Source organism: Oncorhynchus mykiss, chromosome 4 (genome assembly GCF_057628025.1).
Source record: "Oncorhynchus mykiss isolate SJ-2025 chromosome 4, ASM5762802v1, whole genome shotgun sequence".
NCBI lineage: Eukaryota > Metazoa > Chordata > Actinopteri > Salmoniformes > Salmonidae > Oncorhynchus > Oncorhynchus mykiss.
In genome coordinates, this window is record NC_143025.1 from 23,485,518 (window position 1) to 23,501,197 (window position 15,680).

Below are 15,680 nucleotides of genomic sequence, written 5' to 3' on the forward strand. Positions count from 1 at the left end.
AAAACATTTTATTTGACTTGAGGGGAGTTCTGAGATTGCAATCTAAGAAGTGTATGTAAACAAAATAGTGCAATCGGTTTCCTAATCGGTCTCACCTTCCAATGGTGTTAGGCAGTGAGGTGAGCTGGTTGTCATCCACTTTTAATGTTGTGAGTTTTTTCAACATTCCTGCAATAGAGACAAACACTCATTTGATTATTTAAAAAAAGGAACAAACAAAAACAAAAAGCGAAGAACACAGTTAAAAGGAAGTATTCAAACCAATTGCCAACATAATCCTCTTACCATTTCATTAATTTACAGCCAGGAAATTATTTAAAAACTTACTAAGTACAAAATAACTTCATAGTTTGTGTAAATTAAATCCCAGGATTCAAACAAATAAATGTTTCACTCCAAATACAAATGACATTTTAATGACGCAAGCCATTTGATTGTTAATGACAAAACAACTCAGGGAAATGCACTCTCAGATAACAGCCTCCGAGAGGAGCCACCATGATGAATGCAGTCATTACAGAATTAATCATCCTCTCTCAGCCTTCTTTCCTAATCATCCTTTCTTGATCCTTTCTCTATTCTCTTTAACCAGGAGATACCATTGGTTGCAGACGGGAGAGAGCAGAGACAATCTAACCAGGAGATACCATTTGTTGCAGATGGGAGAGAGCAGAGAGATTATAACCAGGTGATACCATTTGTTGCAGACGGGAGAGAGCAGAGAAAATATAACCAGGAGATACCGTTTGTTGCAGATGGAAGAGAGCAGAGAAAATCTAACCAGGAAATACCATTTGTTGCAGAGTGGAGAGAGCTGAGACAATCTAATCAGGAGACACTATTGTTGCAGAGGGAAGAGAACAGAGAAGTTCTATGGCTTCACCTATGGTGTCAGGCAGATGCTGCAGCATGTTGGAGGAGAGCAGGAGGTCCTCCAGGGACTCACAGCCAGAGATGTCAGTGTCCAGGCTTTCAATCCTGTTTTTAGCCAGGTCCAGGTAGCGCAGATGCCTCAGCTTCCCTATACACTTCAGAAGCAGGGGAGGGAGATACATGGAGCGATGGATGTTAGAGGGGGTGGGAGAGAGAGAGACAGAGACAGAGAGACAGAGAGACAGACAGAGACAGAAAGAAAAAAAGGGAAAGAGAGAGACAAAGTGAGTGAGTGAGAAAGGGAGACAGAGCAAAAAAGCAGGGTTTTGAGAGACAAAGCGATGGATGTTAGAGGGCGTGGGGGGGAGAGAGAGAAGGCAGGGTTTTGAGAGACATGGACAGATGGATGTTAATATGTACAGACTCAGTGAGCATAGCCTTGCTATTGAGAAAGGCTGCCGTAGGCAGACATGGCTCTCAAGAGAAGGCAGGCTATGTGCTCACTGCCCACAAAATGCGGTGGAAACTGAGCTGCACTTCCTAACCTCCTGCCCAATGTATGACCATATTAGAGAGACATATTTCCCTCAGATTACACAGATCCACAAAGAATTTGAAAACAAATCCAATTTTGATAAACTCCCATATCTACTGGGTGAAATTCCACAGTGTGCCATCACAGCAGCAAGATTTGTGACCTGTTGCCACAAGAAAAGGGCAACCAGTGAAGAACAAACACCAACACATATGTATGCTTATTTATTTCCCCTTGTGTACTTTAACCATTTGTACATTGTTACAACACACATACGTATACATATATCTTTATTGTTTTGAAACTTCTGTATGTTTAATGTTTACTGTTCATTTTTATTGTTTATTTCACTTTTGTATATTATCTACCTCACTTGCTTTGGCAATGTTAACACATGTTTTCCATGCCAATAAAGCCCCTTGAATTGAATTGAGGGAGTGGGAGACAGAGCAAAGAAAACAGGGGTTTGAGGGAACTATTTTCAAAGGTTGCCCTATGGTGGTGCATAACTAACCCCTATGCACTGACCAACATGAACTAACTAGCGCATCACTGCCCATACACAGACTTCATTAGGGCCAATGAAAAATTACACAGACAGATAATAAATGGAGGTGTAGGCCTACCCCAGGTATTGTCTGCAGTGAGTTGTTGTCCATCCACAGCTCCTTTAGGTTATGGATCTGCTCCAGGACTTCAGGCTGAAACACAAAACACACACACATTACGTCTGTGTCTAGAACCAGCGCAGGAGAGCTGGACAGTAGAAAATATCCCAGAGACTAAGGCAGAGAGATAAGAAAGCCCTGGCCATTTTGTCTCATGGGCAGGCTGGCAAGTGGTATGTAGTTTTAAGTAAATGAAGTGCAGTTTTAACACCAATCAATATAAGAAGTGAATAACAATACCAATGGGCATAATTACTAAACAAAGTAGGCATGTCAATGATGGCATTTGCACAATGAGTGGTGCAAAGTCGCTCCTCCAGATGTATTCTGGAATTAATCTCATGTTCCGTATTCTATAATGGAAGCGGTGTGTTTGAATCTCGTATAGAGTCCTGTGAGTGATTGTGTTCGATACAGACGTGTGGAGAGGTCTAGCCAGACTGTGTGTGACTATCGGGACTAAAGGCTCTACCTGACTATTTGAAATCACTCCATTAGACCAGGCTGGGAGACTAGGTGACAGACCTCACGGTCCTTCATGCTGCCCTAATCAATTCCAATCTTTCTCATGCATTTCTTTTCGCAGCATGGTGTGGCTTTACTCAGTGGCATAGCACAGTTTACCGGGGCCCCCGCAAGGCTCGAGCAAGGACGGACCTTTTTTGTGTCTACAACATTTTTTTTTATGCCATGGGGCATAGAGATGTGAAGTTTTATTGCTAATCTCTTGCTATTTTACATATTTTGCATTGACGCTGAGAGAAAATGTTGCTGTTTAAGAGCTCATTTCCTGCTATTATATACATATTGCCATGAGGCTAACAGAAAGATCATCAGCTTAAAGCAAACTTACTGTAATGAAAACAAATATGTAATGGCTTATGACGTGTGGGGGGGGGGGGGGGGGGGGGGTGCTACGCCTGTGGTTTTACTGGCAATCGATAAGGACTCCAAATGGTTTTCTGGAATATTCTCTATTTAGAGTATTTTTTAGTATTATTTATTCTCACAGTTGTTTTTGATTTTATTTTACCTTTATTGAACTAGGCAAGTCAGTTAAGAACAAATTCTTATTTTCAATGACGGCCTTTCAATGACGGTTGTGAGGGTAGCTACAGTACCTTGTGTGTTCACTAAAAAGTTGTGATGTTTTATTAAGTTTGGAAAGGGCATGCTCCTAAAAAAAAACTGGATGTGCTTGCTTCAGTTACATCATTTGTGATAGAAGTTGATAGAATCCTCAGTATGGAATCAGGCAAAACCTAACAACAACAACAAAAACAGGAGGTACACAACCACTTCCTAAAACAATATTGAAATTCCTACAGTATCAACAGAGCCTTTACAACATAGCAATCTAAAATCAAACTGATGCTAAGCATATTCTATTAACTACTGAACCAGAAATTGTTAGCAAACTTCAAACAAAAACTAATTAAGTTCCCTTCCCACCAAGGGTATAAACAAGGTTGACTGGCATTGGGTAATGGAAGCGCTGCTAAAAACTCTCTGTAGTTTCTGTGTCCCCTACCTTCCCTCTACCCTCCCAAAACATCACACAAAATCTCCAAATCCCCATTAAACTCATGAAGTGTTGAGTGTAATATGAGTCAATACTCCACTACTCACAATCTACAGTACAGTAGAGCTGGAGTCAGTACAGTAGCACCACACTGTTTTGCTTGTAATTTTTAATGAGGAACAAAGAGAGGGTTTGGTTGGCACCTTGTCCATATCTCCGGTTCTCTCCGGATAGAGATGAAACACTTGGTTAGTGCTCGGTGCAATGGAGCTTCCTGTGCAGAGGCATGTCTTCTTGTCCGTCTTTGAAGCTCTGCGATGTAATTGCTGATGCCATCCACTGCTCTGCTCTCTACACCGGCCCTCTGAGCACCAGCACCCCCTCCCCCCCCCCACCAAACCTCTCTTCCTTCCCCAGGCAGGGACTAATTAGGAAACTTTCCTCACAGTACTCCCTGAATCACTTTCTGCCACTGTGACACACACCTCAGCATCTGTTCTTGACTCAGCTGGACCCAAATGTGCTGAGGTCATCACCTCTGATGTTGCACTTCCCTGTAGTTCTGTCAGTGGCAGACGTTTTTACATCTGCATCTTCTGCATTGCATGTGCTTAGCCTAGAGTAAGACAGACAACTTTTTCAGTCTCATTCATATCAATGAGCTGCTTGTGCTGAATGTCTTCGTATGTCAAAAAAGCTAAAGGTCTTCTGAATCCTGGTCTTATACATGTAAATGTTGGCAATTTAGTAAAACTGGGTATTAATATACAGCTTCTCAGCTGAAGACTGATTGCCACTAAAATAAGGCATGAGCTTAAATCCGTTGGAGGGAGCTTTCATAGAGCCTCTGGTTCAGTCAGCCTCTTAGAAGCTCTTTTGACTGAAAGCTGTCTCCCTCCACAAAACAATACCAGTAAACCAGGGTGGATAAAGTCCATTCATTCTCAGGGCTGAAAAACACTTACATAGTCAAAGATTCACCACAAAAACCATCAGCTGAAGAAAATGCATGTTGGCACAAAGTATAGGGTAGACAAGGAAGCAACAACAGCTTAAGGAATGTGAGAAAATGCACTCTATTTTCCCTGGGCTTCAAAATCACCAGGCAATAAAGCTACACTAGAGGGTTCTATCTGAGGGGAATTGAGATGGCAATTGGTAATGTTGCTCACACCATCAGCAAAAAGCAACAGGAGTCCTTGAATGGGGATGAGGTAGAGCAGTGGTTCCCAACCAGAGGCACTAGGACCCCAGGGGGTACTGGGCCTATCCACCAGGGGTACTTGAGAAGACTCATGAGCAGGCAGAGCAAAAATCAGTTGGTGGTAGAATAACTGAAAAGGGATGGGAACCACTGAGAGAATGAGATAGGTCATAAGTAGAAGGAGAAATGCTTGTATTTAAGTAGGGCACAGATTGGGAGTTAAGACTATTGCATGAGAAAGAGTAGGAAAACATTGGAGTCATTCTGAGCTGACTATTTGTGCTGGTCTGTCTTTCCCCTTGAGTGAGGAGGCGGCAGGTGCTGCTGTGTGCATTGCAGAGGGCTCTGTGGAGGCAGCCCGGGCCTCACACTAACAGCATATTTACAAATGCACAATTAAGGCATCAGTGGGACCTGTGGCACAGAGCATGTCATGCATGGCTCCAGCCAGCAGCTCTCCCCAGGGCTCCCCAGTCCTCAGCCCCAGTCCCAGCACAGTGTGAGATCTTGTTAAGCAGGGATGACTTTGAGACGTTACGTTACACCCTTGAAAGGCATCCCTCCCTGAGCATTCTGCATCCTCACACTTCATATCGCCCCCTTCCAGATATCCCATGGATTGTTGGTCAATGACCATGCAGCATTTTGATCAAACCTTGCCCTCACAGTACCTCTCTAGTGTATCATCCATTTCCCATTCTGAGAACCTGGGAATAGTATGACTGTTTTTATCTCCCTCCTCTGTTCTATTACTCTGCTCTAAACTTGAGGGGTATACTACAATGCAGGATCAATGAGTTAGCTAGCTAACTTGCCTAAATATTCTGAAATCATGTTTACATTTTTTCAAAAGATAAGGTTGAAATGGGCATGGTCTCTTTGACTCAACTTCCAAAACGGTTTAGCTTTCGTAATGAACCAGGAAATCAATAGTCATTTCTGGTTGTTAATCAAAGTTAACTGGCTAACTCATTGATCCTGCTTTGTAGTATACCACTCCGGACCACTAATCAGTGAGATAAATACACAGAACACGGTCCAGAGAACATAGCCAATAGGATGAAAAGGGAGGGTTAAAAGAAAGGTAAACTAGTCAAATCACTAGCTAAAAAAAAACACAATCATGGCTTACTCTTTGGTTTCAGACTCAATGTTTTCTCCAGACTCTGTGGTCGTTTACCGCTTACAGACCAGGCGATTGATTTAGACAACCACTAAATTAATGTGACATGGCCAGCATCAAGCACAGTGCAGGGGGATCGGGCTGGATTGTTTGATAAATTCCCTGCCATTGTTTACTCCAGCTCCAACAGCCAATTAAAATGTGCTCAGTGGTGGGTGTCCTGATGTGCCAAGTCGTGCACATTTGAGCTACCCTAGTAAATAATGCATCAAGTGTACACACACACACACACACACACACACACACACACACACACACACACACACACGCCTGCCTGCCTGCACACCCACCACCTATCCACAGGCACACACTCACGCACACACAAATGCCTGCCCGCCCAAACACGCGCACACACACACACACACACAGCGGGCGGGGGAGCAATGCTGGAGACCTAATGAGGGTGTAGAGCAGATTGAGGGGGGTCCTGCTCTGACTTGTCCCCCAGGTCTTCTGGGCCATGGATGCCTGTGTGGTGACAGCTGCTGTCCATGTGACTGGCGTCTTCAAATAGCCTCTTTTCTTACCAGTTCAGTGAATTCATTGCTTCCCAAGTCTAATCGCTCCAGCTGTGACAGTCTGTGTATTGACCTGCAGCAAACAAGAGGGAAGAGCCTCAGATTCTGGCATAGAAACAAAGTCCCCATTTAGAAAGGCCAATCACCAGCAACACTCCCTCCAAACCAGGCTTCCTGCAACTCTGCCATCCCAGAGGGGTATGGCATGCTAGCCAGACATCCCCACACATTCACATAATATTCACTGCAAATTTAAACAGCTCAAATCAAAACAATGCAGTTAGTTAGTTAATGATTAATATAACATGAAACGGCTTTCTCCATTGCACCAGGCAACACCTCAAATTAGACTTGTTCATCCATGCAATGTAATGTACACAATGTCAGCCGGGGAGAGCAATGTCAGAATGATTCAATCTAAGATGTTTTGCACGGCATTACTAGTTATATTGGCTTGGTATTGCAGAGGACCTTTGTCTTGAGTGGTGAATAGTGAGCGTCCATTGGTCAAATCACTAAAGCAGATACTGCTGTTTTATGTCATGATATAGAGCAGCTGGCCCACATAGCAATTAGTCAATTCCAATAATGATGTGAGAACAAACAGATCAGAACCCTCATGGCAGAATGTCTCCCCATCCTTCATAACATATCAAAGCCTATGTGTTATCTATACCCTTCCTCTAGGATACACTTCCCCTCCAATGACTCCACGGTAACATGATAAACTCATTAATTGAATGAGGACATTACACTTATCGCCAAGGGGAAACACGTTTCAGTTGGTTTACACAATTGAACAAACATCCCTTGCTGTGCCACACCTGAGGCGGAAGAGGAGGAGTTTACTTCATTCAACTTGGTTTCTAGTGTGGGGGATAAGTTTATTGGTCATGTTTGGATGAAAATAGTTTTCAATCAGGACACCTGAGGGAGCCAGCATGCACCAACTAATGTGAGCAGTGTGTGTGTCTCTGGGGCTTGCAGCTCAGCACTCTCCACGATGATAAATCGCAACATCATTGGCTGCGCTCCACTGGCTACACACCTGTACACACACGTTCCAACATGGGGCCTTCTTCACATTTCATTTAGACATCAAATAACAAGGCCTGAGCAACAGGGACTGGCCACAGCACAGCACAGTGCCCCTCCTCTGACACATGCTACCCGTCGCACAGAGAGAGACAGATGGCATTTGCTTTAGAAGCTGCTATTTACCATGCTCTCACACTAATCTGCCCATTAGAATTCCAGCCTGGAATGTTACTCAGGCTATTTGGCCACCCGGAGGTGTATATTTCTATTTGTACTTATTATGGATCCCCAATGCCAAGGCAGCAACAACTCTTCCTGGGGTCCAGCAAAATTAAGGCAGTTATACAATATTAAAAACATAACACATTCACAACACATGAAGTGTGCCCTCAGGCCACTGCTCTACTACCACATATCTACAACATTAAAGCCATATGTACGTGTGTGTATAGCGTGTATGTTATTGTGGTATGCATGTGTCTGTGCTTGTGTCTCTTCACAGTCCCGCTGTTCCATAAGGTGTATTTTTATCTGTTTTTTAAATGTAATTTTACTGCTTGCATGTGTTACTTGATGTGGAATAGAGTTCCATGTAGTCATGGCTGTATGCAGTACTGTGCGCTTCCCACAGTCTGTTCTTGACTGTGAAGAGACCTCTGGTGGCATGTCTTGTGGGGTATGCATGGGTGTCCGAGCTGTGCGCCAGTAGTTCAAACAGACAGCTCGGTGCATTCAACATGTCAAAACCTCTCACAAATACAAGTAGTGATGAAGTCAATCTCTCCTCTACTTTGAGCCAGGAGAGATTGACATGTATATTATTAATGTTAGCTCTCTGTGTACATCCAAGGGCCAGCCGTGCTGCCCTGTTCTGAGCCAATTGCAATTTTCCTAAGTCCCTCTTTTGTCGCACCTTACCACACAGTCCAGGTGCGACAAACTAGGGCCTGTAGGACCTGCCTTGTTGATAGTGCTGTTAAGAAGGCAGGGACAGACTTCTCCCCATCTTAGCTACTGTTGTATCAATATGTTTCGACCATGACAGTTACTCCAAGCAGTTTAGTCACCTCAATTTACTACATTTCCACATTATTCATGACAATATTTAGCTGAGGTTTAAGGTTTGTGTGGTGCAGGGGTAATAATACAAATCGAAGCCTTCCATATGGAGTAGTTTCTTGGGCAGGGTTGGATGATTCATAGGGGCTGTATGGGCATGTTGGCTGCTAAAACTGTCAAGGCTTTCATTAACAGACACGTTTCATGGTTAGATCAGTGGCTTCTACATAAGAGAGAGGGGACAGATTGAGGTGGGTAAGCTGGCTAGAGTGCAATGGGAAGAGGGATATAATTTATTTTAGGTGCTTGGGGAAAGTACAGACATTGTAATAAAGGACTCTCTACTAACATGTGGATAGATAACACTCAAAGTTCAGCATGATAGTTCTCTCTATTTGCAGGAATCAGTGATATTGGCTGCAAGTTACCCATGAAGTTCAGTGAAAAGTATGTTGGCAAAGAGCAAAGTTTAGTTTATTGTAACCTTTCCTTTCAATCCCATGATCAAACACGCCTCTGTAGCTAACACTAGCTGCCCTGGTGAGGTGAGGTCTGTGTGCTGAGTCACTCACTTTGGCATCGTTTTCAGGTGGTTCTCTCGCAATTCCAGGATCCGTAACTTGGAAAGTCTGAAAGGTAGAGGATGTCAAAAACACACGCATCCACAAGACAGAAAACAGATTTTTCCATCTCAGTATTAATAGATGCTAATGCTATGCATAGGACAGTAATGTATTGGAGAAAAAACATGACATCCCAACCTTAAATTCCATTACACTGAGCCCAAGAGTAATATCACTGCTGTTTTGATAAATCATGACTTTTTCTCCATTCATCATCAAACCAGATAGGAGATGCTGCTAAGTGACAGATCGAAATTGACTGGGGGGGGGTCCAAAATAGGGGAGGGTTGTAAAACTATTTGTTTGCTTTAGGGAGGGTTGTGCATTTTTTGGAAGGGCATAGGGGAGGGTACTACGTTTTTTCCCTGGTTTACAGTAGCTCCTCTGCTCGTATTTTCCCGATAAACAACGGCTTGACTTACTTTTGATATTACCCTAATAAAGTTTGGAAACGTTTGTTATGGTTTGGTATGGTGTAGCTATTATTAAGCTTTAGCTACTGCAGGCCTATGATAAGAAGGTAGTTCGCCCCGGTGCTCCAACTGACTCTGACAGTTGAACTGTTTCAGATCTACCAAAGTTACTCCTATAATCTAACAATATAATGCTTATCTTTATTACCCTCCTTCTGTATGTCTATATCTGTATAGCAGATGCAGTAGCCACCTGACAAAGAAATGCATGTCTGATGTAAGCAGTAAAATTAGATTTAAAAAAACAGACACAAATACACCGTATGGAACAGCGGGGACTGTGAAGCAACACAAACATAGGCACAGACACAAGCATACACACACATGAAAACATATGCACTATACACACACGTACACATGGATTTTGTATTGAAGATATGTGGTAGTGGTGGAGTAGGGGCCTGACGGCACACAGTATGTTGTGGAATCTGTGAAGGTATTGTAATGTTTTTAAAATTGTAAAACTCCCTTCATTTTGAGAGTAGCTGCTGCCTTTTCAACAGCTAATGGGGATCCATAATAAATACAAATGTCGGTGTCGTAGCATGCCACCGGCATATCTATCTCTCTGGGGTTAGGCCTAAGCTTCTCTTCCTTTTATATATATATATATACATAAAAACAAATGATAGTCCCATATATATATATATATATATATATATATATATATATATATATATATATATATATATACTGCTCAAAAAAATAAAGGGAACACTTAAACAACACAATGTAACTCCAAGTCAATCACACTTCTGTGAAATCAAACTGTCCACTTAGGAAGCAACACTGATTGACAATAAATTTCACGTGCTGTTGTGCAAATGGAATAGACAACAGTTGGAAATTATAGGCAATTAGCAAGACACCCCCAATAAAGGAGTGGTTCTGCAGGTGATAACCACAGACCACTTCTCAGTTCCTATGCTTCCTGGCTAATGTTTTGGTCACTTTGAATGCTGGCGGTGCTTTCACTCTAGTGGTAACATGAGACGGAGTCTACAACCCACACAAGTGGCTCAGGTAGTGCAGCTCATCCAGGATGGCATATCAATGCGAGATGTGGCAAGAAGGTTTGCTGTGTCTGTCAGCGTAGTGTCCAGAGCATAGAGGCGCTACCAGGAGACAGGCCAGTACATCAGGAGACGTGGAGGAGGCCGTAAGAGGGCAACAACCCAGCAGCAGGACCGCTACCTCCGCCTTTGTGCAAGGAGGAGCAGGAGGAGAACTGCCAGAGCCCAGCAAAATAACCTCCAGCAGGCCACAAATGTGCATGTGTCTGCTCAAACGGTCAGAAACAGACTCCATGAGGGTGGTATGAGGGCCCGACGCCCACAGGTGGGGGTTGTGCTTACAGCCCAACACCGTGCAGGACGTTTGGCATTTGCCAGAGAAGACCAAGATTGGCAAATTCGCCACTGGCGCCCTGTGCTCTTCACAGATGAAAGCAGGTTCACACTGAGCACGTGACAGACGTGACAGTCTGGAGACGCCGTGGAGAACGTTCAGCTGCCTGCAACATCCTCCAGCATGACCGGTTTGGCGGTGGGTCAGTCATGGTGTGGGGTGGCATTTCTTTGGGGGGCCCCCCATGTGCTCGCCAGAGGGAGCCTGACTGCCATTAGGTACCGAGATGAGATCCTCAGACCCCTTGTGAGACCATATGCTGGTGCGGTTGGCCCTGGGTTCCTCCTAATGCAAGACAATGCTAGACCTCATGTGGCTGGAGTGTGTCAGCACTTCCTGCAAGAGGAATGCTATGGCTATGATGCTATGGACTGGCCCGCCCGTTCCCCAGACCTGAATTCAATTGAGCACATCTGGAACATCATGTCTCGCTCCATCCACCACAGACTGTCCAGGAGTTGGCGTATGCTTTAGTCCAGGTCTGGGACGAGATCCCTCAGGAGACCATCCGCCACATCATCAGGAGCATGCCCAGGCATTGTAGGGAGGTCATACAGGCACGTGGAGGCCACACACACTACTGAGCCTCATTTTGACTTGTTTTAAGGACATTACATCAAAGTTGGATCAGCCTGTAGTGTGGTTTTCCACTTTAATTTTGAGTGTTACTCCAAATCCAGAGCTCCATGGGTTGATAAATTTGATTTCCATGGATCATTTTTGTGTGATTTTGTTGTCAGCACATTCAACTACGTAAAGAAAAAAGTATTTAATAAGAATATTTCATTCATTCGGATCTAGGATGTGTTATGTTAGTGTTCCCTTTATTTTTTTGAGCAGTGTATATGCCCTGATGCATTTTGTGCTAATCTCTGACAGCTGAACCGCGGGGCGGACAATTATTGTTTTAGGAAAGTAAATGTGGCTCATTTGGCCAACATCCCTCATTTATTGATGGCGCTGGCTGCGCTAGGTTGGATCTGAATGTATATGAATGTCCATAAAATTTCTTAAAATGTCCGGTAAATTAAAATATTCCCTGTCATGTTATGGTGCCAAACTCTGATATTGTTTTTATGAAGATTTTAGAATATTCACATTAAAATCTGTCACCAATTGGATGGAAACCTAGCTATAGACACCGAAAAAGTACCTTTGATTATGCCTGCACATCATGGTTCACCAGCAGCCCCAAACACCTAAAGAATAAGCTACCAGCCAAACAAGCTTGTAAGAATTGTACTTAAACTCGCCCCTCATACTCATCTGGAGGTTGAGAATGTTTTCGTCTCTATCTCTGTAATGTGTCTGTATATACAGTGGGTCAAAAAAGTATTTAGTCAGCCACCAATTGTGCAAGTTCTCGCACTTAAAAAGATGAGAGAGGCCTGTAATTTTCATCATAGGTACACTTCAACTATGACAGACAAAATGAGGGAAAAAAATCCAGAAAATCACATTGTAGGATTTTTTATGAATTTATTTGCAAATTATGGTGGACAATAAGTATTTGGTCAATAACAAAAGTTTATCTCAATACTTTGTTATATACCCTTTGTTGGCAATGACAGAGGTCAAACATTTTGTGTAAGTTTTCACACACTGTTGCTGGTATTTTGGCCCATTCCTCCATGCAGATCTCCTCTAGAGCAGTGATGTTTTGGGGCTGTTGCTGGGCAACACGGACTTTCAACTCCCTCCAAAGATTTTCTATGGGGTTGAGATCTGAAGACTGGCTAGGCCACTCCAGGACCTTGAAATGCTTCTTACGAAGCCACTCCTTCGTTGTCCGGGCGGTGTGTTTGGGATCATTGTCATGCTGAAAGACCCAGCCACGTTTCATCTTCAATGCCCTTGCTGATGGAAGGAGGTTTTCACTCAAAATCTCACGATACATGGCCCCATTCATTCTTTCCTTTACACGGATCAGTCGTCCTGGTCCCTTTGCAGAAAAACAGCCCCAAAGCATGAGGTTTCCACCCCCATGCTTCACAGTAGGTATGGTGTTCTTTGGATGCAACTCAGCATTCTTTGTCCTCCAAACACAACGAGTTGAGTTTTTACCAAAAAGTTATATTTTGGTTTCATCTGACCATATGACATTCTCCCAATCTTCTTCTGGATCATCCAAATGCTTCAGACGGGCGTGGACATATACTGGCTTAAGCAGGGGGACACGTCTGGCACTGCAGGATTTGAGTCCCTGGCGGCGTAGTGTGTTACTGATGGTAGGCTTTGTTACTTTGGTCCCAGCTCTCTACAGGTCATTCACTAGGTCCCCCCCGTGTGGTTCTGGGATTTTTGCTCATCGCTCTTGTGATAATTTTGACCCCACGGGGTGAGATCTTGCGTGGAGCCCCAGATCGAGGGAGATTATCAGTGGTCTTGTATGTCTTCCATTTCCTAATAATTGCTCCCACAGTTGATTTCTTCAAACCAAGCTGCTTACCTATTGCAGATTCAGTCTTCCCAGCCTGGTGCAGGTCTACAATTTTGTTTCTGGTGTCCTTTGACAGCTCTTTGGTCTTGGCCATAGTGGAGTTTGGAGTGTGACTGTTTGAGGTTGTGGACAGGTGTCTTTTATACTGATAACAAGTTCAAACAGGTGCCATTGATACAGGTAACGAGTGGAGGACAGAGGAGCCTCTTAAAGAAGAAGTTACAGGTCTGTGAGAGCCAGAAATCTTGCTTGTTTGTAGGTGACCAAATACTTATTTTCCATCATAATTTGCAAATAAATTCATAAAAATCCTACAATGTGATTTTCTGGAGAGAAAAAAATCTAATTTTGTCTGTCATAGTTGAAGTGTACCTATGATGAAAATTACAGGCCTCTCTCATCTTTTTAAGTGGGGAAACTTGCACAATTGGTGGCTGACTAAATACTTTTTTGCCCCACTGTATTTCATTGTATATGTATTTATGTAAAAAATAGGGAACACAATGGAAATAAATCCCAGATCAATCAATAATTCAATCCAAACTGTGCAGCAGGCGCTTGGTGAATGGAAAGAGACTGTTGCAAAACACCAAAAATTTTAATGACATTCAGAGATTGTCAAGCCAAGCCTTTCGATACTGGGTATCAAAATGTTGAAAACCTGATTTCCCCCCAGCTGATCACTGTCTGCAGACGGCTCTGATCATAGGTTAATGACACAGGCAGGGAGAGAGAGTCTGTGGTGCTCGGCAAACGCTCACCCTTCTGACCCGTAGCCCTGCGTGGCATTGACTGGGCCACAAAAGCATGCTGAAGTGGCAAAGTTGATATCCACGTTCATAAACACATGGTCGCTACAGTTATTGTTATTTGTGGTCGTAAATATTATTTTGAGTTAATTAGATGAGGAGGTAGTGTGTTTAATTAAGGGTCATGTGAAAATATTTATAACTTTGGGGAGGGGGGTGCATTTTTTTTTCAGGACACCTAGAGTTGGACGGTCCCTCGCCACCAGTACATTTAGATCTGTCCCTAAACCATTGCTTTATTCATGCAAGCCCCAGGCAAGTGACGTTTACCAGGCGTTGTGTGCAGAGAATGAAGAACAGTCTGTTTGAACCCACCCAGGCATACTGGTAACTGAATAAAAGCTCCAATCCAAACACAGAGGGCCTCTCCTTCTGCAACTGAGGGCCCTAGGCCCCACAACACCAGAACAAGGGAGTCCATAGGCTGAACTCACCTCCCAAAGTTGGCGGGGAGGTATTCCAGAAAGGCATCGTTTAAGAAGAGCTGTGTCAGGTTGAGGAGCTGGGTGAAGCCCTCTGGGAGCCTACAGTGGAGAGATGAGCAATGAGAGACGGAAAGGGAGAGAGAGAAAGAATCCCTGTGCAGATGTTATCACAGTACAGTACCCCTTGGATATAAAAAAATTACACAGCACGGAAGAAGTACAAAAAGAAGCTCCTGAAGGACAATCCAGAGACACTATTTGCTGACCGCTACAAAGAGGGGAACGTAAGCAACTTCATTTTCCACAAAGACCATCCCCTGGCATGGCACAGTGCTATAAGAGCACACTACCCCTATGTCAAGAGAGAGGGTATTGGTCCAGGGTGGAAACTCAGAATACTAGACATTGAGGAAATTTAAACAACCTCTGCCAACGTGTACAAGCCTGGGACAGTAATGGTGCAGGGCATGCTCAAGCAGTTCCAGCAGGACTTTTACGGGATCAAAGAGAGAGCACATCAGGAAAGGCTCTCTCTCGGTGAGGACTCGTCCATCCTGAGTAGAGGTCGACCGATTATGATTTTTTTACGCCGATATAGATGCCGATTATTTGAGGACCAAAAAAGCCGATACCGATTAATCGGCCGCTTTTTAAAAATGTATTTGTAATAATGACAATTACAACAATACTGAATGAACACTTATTTTAACTTGATATAATACATCAATAAAATCTATTTAGCCTGAAGTAAATAATGAAACATGTTCAATTTGGTTTAAATAATGAAAAAACAAAGTGTTGGGGAAGAAAGTAAAAGTGCAATATGTGCTATGTAAGAAATCTAACGTTTCAGTTCCTTGCTCAGAACATGAGAACATATGAAAGCTGGTGGTTCCTTTTAAC

General features: G+C 43.4%; 1 protein-coding gene across 18 annotated transcripts in view; it reads right to left on the minus strand.

Annotated features, from left to right (window-relative positions):
• LOC110521548 (leucine-rich repeat-containing protein 7) overlaps positions 1 to 15,680 on the minus strand; it is a 138,698-nt gene that overhangs the window by 41,721 nt on the left and 81,297 nt on the right. For all 18 annotated transcript variants that reach the window (XM_036968959.2, XM_090231538.1, XM_090231530.1 and 15 more), the window contains exons 5-10: positions 14,787 to 14,876; positions 9,173 to 9,229; positions 6,513 to 6,576; positions 2,035 to 2,109; positions 884 to 1,028; positions 96 to 168 (exon numbers count right to left, since the gene is read on the minus strand). In XM_036968959.2, the coding sequence (XP_036824854.2) occupies positions 96 to 168; positions 884 to 1,028; positions 2,035 to 2,109; positions 6,513 to 6,576; positions 9,173 to 9,229; positions 14,787 to 14,876 (504 nt within the window). The remainder of the gene's footprint in view (positions 1 to 95; positions 169 to 883; positions 1,029 to 2,034; positions 2,110 to 6,512; positions 6,577 to 9,172; positions 9,230 to 14,786; positions 14,877 to 15,680) is intronic.